This window comes from Eutrema salsugineum, unplaced genomic scaffold, assembly GCF_000478725.1.
Source record: "Eutrema salsugineum unplaced genomic scaffold, Eutsalg1_0 scaffold_5, whole genome shotgun sequence".
NCBI lineage: Eukaryota > Viridiplantae > Streptophyta > Magnoliopsida > Brassicales > Brassicaceae > Eutrema > Eutrema salsugineum.
This window is the reverse complement of record NW_006256612.1, coordinates 2,348,728-2,356,026: the sequence shown is the minus strand read 5'-3', so window position 1 is coordinate 2,356,026 and position 7,299 is coordinate 2,348,728. Positions and strand designations below refer to the sequence as shown.

The window sequence follows — 7,299 nt, the reverse complement described above, 5'->3', positions numbered from 1 at the left end:
TTGTTTTTGACTATTTCTTCTTATGTATTGTATTCATCTTCTTTGACTTCTTGATTTTTTTTTCATTCGGTTTTTTCTTCGTTTTTTCTGTTGATTTTTTTTTGTTTTATTTGTCTGCCTCTTCTTCTTTGTTTTATTTTTATTGTCTTTGTATTCTCTAAATTCTTATTCTTCAACATCTTCTACTATTCTTCTTTTGCTTTTATTAGCCGTTTTCATCTTCTGTTTTTTACTTCTTCTTAGTCATTTTTGTCTTATCCAAACTTTTTTTTCTTTCTAATTTTTGTTTGTCTTTTTCGCATCTTTACATTCTTCTTTTTATTTTCTTTTTCATCGTCGAGTTTTCATCTTCTTATACTTTATTTTCTTCATCTACTATTTTTGTTCTTCTTTTTCTTTCAGTTTTCTTCTTCAACTTTGAGTTCTTCATCTCCTTATCATTTTTCTTCTTCACTATTTTGTGTTATCCATCTTATCTTATTGTTCATGGTCTAGGACTTTTTGTTTATTTTTTCCTCATTTTTTACGTTTTCGTCAACTCTATGTTCTTCTATATGTTTTAATTTATCTTTTTCCTCTTCTTTTTCTACTTCGTTTTTCCTTTTTTCCCTTTTTCTGTTTTTCATCTGCGCCCTGCTAGAGTATTTGGCCTCTCTTACATTATTCCAAAAATAAACAGAATTCAGAAAGCCATATTTATAACAAACAAAAAAACAAAAGACTTAAAACCTGTTCATTAGACAATGAAGATGATTTATGATATGTTGACATGGTTTTAATCACGTTAAGTAAGGAAGAATAACTGACAACACAAAACAACAACATATAATCGAAGAACACTACTGGTACTGAAAAACGGAAAAAACAATAGAAAAAATCGAAAATTGATTTATATAAAATAAAGACGGTAAACAAAACAACGAAAAACCGACCAATGTAGAAACCAAACCACAATTAAGCTTAAGATACATTTTATAAAGTAATATATTTATATATAGCTCTCAACTTAAGCTAGGATTTCCCATATCACATGTACATTTTTTTCCATATAATCTCGCTCAACAGATAATCCGATTGAAATTATCTTAATATTATCAAAATAACTAAAAGTGGCAGCAAAATTTTTATACAAACTACGAAAATAAATTAATTAATTAAGGATATTTAAAATTTTATTAACGAATAAAGGGGAATTAGTTACCTAGATTGAATGAGAGACCTTATAGCGAAAAATTTACTTCACATATATTATATATGATATGATTTTAAATGTTTTTTTTATTAAATTCTAATTTTTTTAATTTTTTGTTATTTTCTATTTGAAATATTTTTTGATTAAATTTCGATTTTTAATAATTTTTAAATTTAAATGTTTTTTTTTATTAAATTTCGATTTTCAACAATTTTTTTTTATTAATTTACGATTTTTAATATTTTTTATTTAATTTACGATTTTTCATAATTTTTAATTAATTTACGATTTTTAATAAATTTTGTATTAAATTTAATTTTAAAAAATATAAAGAGAGATAAATGGTAATTCGCCACCCTGGGATTGAATGAGAGAGCTTTAACTCAAAATTTTACTTTGCTTATAATATATATGATATATGATATGATTTTAAATGTTTTTTTGATTAACTTCCAATTTTTAAATTTTCGTTATTTTTTATTTGAATATGTTTTGATTAAATTTCGATTTTTAATAATTTCTATTAAATTTAAATGTTTTTTTATTAAATTTCGATTTTGAACAATTTTTTATTTAATATACGATTTTTAATATTTTAATTTAATTGACGATTTTAAATATTTTTTTAATTAATTTACGATTTTTAATAATTTTGTTTATTAAATTTAATTTTTAAAAACATAAGAAGGGGTAAAAGGTAATTAGCCACCCTAAGATTGAATCAGAGAGCTTTAACTCAAAATTTTACTTTGCTTATAATATATATGATATATTTGGTTCGGAATGGAATGAACAAAAATCTTGGGTTTATCTTTAGAGGTGAACTACTTTATTCACTCTCTCTTATTTTATCCAATAAAAATATGACATGTAATATTATATTTAAAGAAAAATATAAAAATACAAAATTTAGATTAAACTAATAAAATAAATTAGAAATACAAAATCATTAACACATAAAACCCAATCATAAACTTTAAATAAAACAAAAGCTTAATGATGATATATTTTTTATTTATTTTATTTATTTATTTTAAATTTTTAATTGATGAATATTCAAAAAAACATATATTTTTTTCAAACTCCTAAATTTAAACTTCAGAAAACAGTCTAAATAAATTATGTAAAAATATTTGTTTATCCAAAATAAATTTAAATTAAATTAAACATTAATATGTTTGGGTTCACAATTTCCAATTTAGGATTTAGTTTTTCTCCATTAAAAATGTTTAAATATTATATTAGATGTCACATTTTCATTGGTTAAATAAAAAAAATTCACCCTTAGAAATGAACCCAAGAATTGTTCAGCAATTTATAATCATTGAACAGAAATATCAAACAAAATTATTTGAAATTTGGTAAAAAACTTATATCACAACATAATATAATTATTGTTTTTCAACAATAAGTTATAGTCTTTTCTTTCAATTATTTTCTTAGTTTGTATAGTTGATCATTATTATTTTAGCTTCTAGGTCAACCAAATTCTGACGGGTGAAAACCGATGAAAAACCATCGGATATAGCCTTTTAAACGAACATAAACTCGTTGGTTCTGAGTAGTGATTGATTTTTGACGATGAATTCCATATTGAAAGGATGTGTTTTTATATTTAATTATGGTAGTTAATATTTCTAGTTACGAACTCTAAATATCTTTAAGTATACATGTATGCATATATCTCTATATCTAGAGCATGGAACAGAACTTATCTAAACAACCTTTGATCACTTGAAAAATGCAAATATCAATGTCGATCACGACATTGCAATGATAGTTTAGCCGACATATTAAAACCAAATTTGAAAATTTGTAGTGGGTTTGCTATCTAAAATTCTGTAGATATACATCAACTTCGTAGCAAGTAACACATATTACTCCTATAATATATACATGTTACACAACATAAATTACTCATATAATATATACACGTAACACATTGGAGATACGATAAACCATAGTGACTCGTGATATAGAGCAAAAGAAACTTGTCGCTCTATTTTAGGACTTTTCTTATCACACTCATAACTACAGCTACAAAATTACTGGTACCCACTAAAACGAACTAATTACGATTTGACCCCATAACTTTCAAAAATCGACTCGTAAAACACCCTCTTTAATTTAACCGATCTTTGAAATTAAACTCGCCCGGAGCTGTTCCTGCGTGTAGATCCTGAATCCCATCTTCACCGTCGCTTGCTGAATCATTAGATCGTTTACCACCGACATGCTCGCGTGATTCACCTCAAGCTCCAGATCCATCAACGCCGTCATCAATCTCGCCGCCGGATGATTCCTCTTGCTCGATTCTACTCTGATCATCGCGTCCCAACCGATTATCTTCACCTCGATCTCCATCCCCACCGGTTTGATCCCCATCATCGGAGAAGACGATGCCAGATCTCCTCCGCCGGCGCTCGCTTTTCTTCCGGCGAGCTCGTGTTTCACCTCCTCAAGCTGGGTTTTGATCTGGGTTTTCTCAGATTCCGTCTTGGTTACTTTTGATTTGAGCTCGTTGATGTAAGCGATTGCGTCTCCGAGCAACGACGCTTTATCCATTTTCGAAACGTTTGGTACAACCGCTCGTAACGCGTAGAAACGCTGGTTCAATTTCTCGCGTCTCTGTCTCTCAGCTTCGACGTGGTTTAGTGGCTCTTCTCTGCCGTTCGCCGGTTTTCTTCCCCGTTTCTTCGGGCGTTTCTCCGGGACTTCTTTGACGACGGAAGCTTCCAGATCGGAGTGATCGGATTCTCCTCCGCCGGTTTTATCTCCGCCGCCGAACGATAGGACTTTGTCGTCGCACAAACCCACAGACTTCTTCCTCTTGTTATCGAATTGAGTCTGACCCGAATAAGAACTCGGATCCGGGTTTCCGGAGCCCCGTTTACCTTCATCACCGAAGCTCAATATATCGCCGGATCTGGGTTTCACCAAGGTAGTACTCGACGTCGAGAAATTCAGTTCCCGGGAGAAACCGTTATTGAATTTCGGATTCTGGGTCTGTGAATGAACCGGACTCGGAGTCGGATCCGGGTTCGGGTTTTCGGTTATGGTGCTTGAGCTACCACCATTCTCAAATTGAATCGACTTCGAAAAAAGCTGGGAGCTCGAACTCGGAGCCCCGTTACCCGGTTCGTTCGAGCCGGGGGCTCCAATCGGATCATTAATCCACATAGACGGGTCGTTCTCGCCTTGATCTGGGTCAAGGTTCCAGTTAAGACCCGATAAATCTCCAGCTCCACCGTCGAAATTGAAAAGTACCCGGACCTTATTCATAAGATCCGAACTTTGTCGGATCTGCTCCGTTGACCCGAGCTCCACGACTCCGTTCGCCGAAGGTATACAAGCGATGGTCTGCATCCCAAAAATCCCTCCTTGCTTCGCCCGCTCACAACCCGACCCGGATAACTGATCCGACCCGGAAACCCAAACCGCGTTAGCCGTCGAGAACGCTTTACCCGCCAATCCAGAACCGCAAGCGAAGCTCTGCGTCATCGAAACCAAGAAAAACCACTCCGTATCCGTCACTTCCTCGTCGACGGCGTCATCCGCCGGGCCAGCTCCGCCGGAAATCAGCGAATTGAGCTCACGCAACACCTTTTTCCGGTATTCCTGATCCGCCGGAGTCGAAAACGGCGGCGAGCTCGATTTCTGCCTCGGCTTTCCTTTGTCTTCTTCGCCTTTGTAATAACCATCTCCCCATCCGAGCACGGAGGCGCCGGAGAAATCGTACGACGGTTGCCAGAATATAGCGTAGGTCCAGCCTTCGTGTGTCCCTTCAATTAGAGCTTGTAGCCGCTGCTGGAGAGTCTCCTGGCTAAATCCCGCCGGTGCCGGAATCTCCATCTCCGTCGCCGGAGCTGTTGCAGACGCCGTCGCTGTTGCCGGTGGCCACAAGGCTGAGATATCGGAGGAGCTCATGAAAGCTTCCATCATTGAGGCGTTATCGTCGGCGGTCCAGAGATTCATCGTTGGCTGTAGCCGGTAATCTGTCATTCCATAAACCGGTCACCGGTTAAAGTTAAAGCTTCTAGAGAGAGAGAGAGAAGAAAGTCGTCGTGGTGAGGAAAAATTGGAGTGCGTCTGCGATTATTATATGTGGGACTGATCTTGAGGGTGAATAAGTAATTAGAATAGTAAAGATCTTACGTGGCGTGTTACGATGGTGACACGTGAATAGTCAAGATCGAAAGAAGAAGCTTCGGTGAAGTCTCATGCCGATTTAACCCCATTTGACTGTTGGATCTACTCGGTAAGACCACAGTGAGTGAGATCGTGCGGTCTTTATCAGCGTATAGTTGACACGTGCTTTTATTGAACGGTCGAGATTAAATTATTTGTAACCAAGAGTGAACTGTGAGCTCAGTCGAAGCGCGTTAATTGTGTAATAATAAGTTTTTTTTTTGTTTTAATCATCCATTTTTCAATTATTCCTTTTAAATATTTTTCTAAAACAAATTGGTATTTTATACTATATGAAAATTTATTGCACGAAATGCAGGGGTTGCAGGTCATTATTTAAGAAAGAAACTCCATTACTAGTTGGGATTTTGTCGATTTTCATATCTAGATAACGTGGCTAATTAATAATTGAGATTGGGAAAAATATAAAAATTTGTTTTTTTGTCTTAATATGTAATCAACAAAAATGATCCTTGTCTGCTTAGCTAATTATTTTGTTGGCGAAAGAAAAAATTAACTAGTTGATTTGACCAACGATCCTCTCTTAACCCATGCTTTAAGAAAGGAAGAAATATATCCTTTATAATATTTTAGTTACATTCACATTACACGATGAACACATGCTAACTAAGTTTTTGCTGTATGATTTTGTTTCAAATATTAAAATGGTTATTTTATAAACTATAGAACAATAATTCAAGGAATAAATGAGTGAATGACATAATCATTTGGCATCTTTTGCACCATGCATATATTTATCACAACAATGGACCATGGTCCCATTACTCATAACTCCTACGTTATAACACTTAACCAGAAAACAAAACCTAATTAATAAAAGGGATTATGCTCAAATAGTGTATATATAGCTTATTCTACGGTTAATTAATTTTTCTACTTAACACAATATTAACTAAATAAAAAGTTTTTTCTAAAAAAACGAAACAATAAATTATTGTTTATGTTATAAATTAGGACGATGTATTGTTTTTCATAGTCATTATTTACTGTATATCTTTTATTTTAATATATTATTAAAACAAACTAGGAGAGAACCTGCGCGTATGCGCGGATATTATTTTAATTTATATATTTTAAATATTTTCTATTGAATTTTATATTTGCTATTAATATATTTTTGTCTAAAATATTTATATTTTCTTCGATTTCTTTTTGAAGATACATTATATGTAATCTTTTTTACACCAATTGTATTAAATAGTCTCATTTTTTCTTCGATCTTTATATACTTTTCATTCTAATAAATCTTACTAATATAATACTTGTTAATTTCTTAATTTATCATTTGATTTTTTTTTGTTATATATATTTTATTGATTCCATCTTTTTTTATTATTAAAAAAAAAACTATAGATGACATTTTTATGTGGATACTTTTCTTTTTACTATTATTTTTAATAACTTTTATCTATTTAATCATTTATTAAATATGATTTGTGTTTTATAATTTTATTAGTTGAATTTTTATATAATATTATTTGAAACTTTTTAACTTATTTAGTCTCATAATTTTTTTTCACTTGCATTAAAAACTAATTAATTTTTTAGTTTATAAATAAATTTTAAAATATTTTTAAAAAATAGAGTTGTGCATTTACAAAATCTTGTACTATATAATATTTATAAGTTTTTATATGTTTAAATTAAATTTGAATTTCATTCTAATATAAATATATATATTAATATTTATTAATGTGCTTTAATGTGTTTTAATATAATTTAAAATGTTTTAATGTGTTTTAATTTGTTTGCTTTAAATATAATTAATTATTTGTTTTATTAATGTTTAAAAATCACAGGTGGCACTCTCTCTAGCGCTGATGTGTCATTCAACTGGAGAGAGTTGGCCAAATTTTATATATAAGATAAGACGATGTTTTGTTTTTCATAGAAACAAT

The 7,299-nt window shown here is 31.7% G+C and overlaps 1 protein-coding gene across 1 annotated transcript; it reads right to left on the bottom strand.

Moving 5' to 3' along the window:
* Positions 1-3,040: 3,040 nt before the first annotated feature.
* Positions 3,041-5,321, bottom strand: LOC18991780 (transcription factor MYC2). The gene has a single exon (XM_006415103.2). The coding sequence runs from the start codon at positions 5,192-5,194 to the stop codon at positions 3,320-3,322; it is 1,875 nt and encodes a 624-aa protein (XP_006415166.1). The 5' UTR covers positions 5,195-5,321; the 3' UTR covers positions 3,041-3,319.
* Between the last annotated feature and the right edge of the window lie 1,978 nt (positions 5,322-7,299).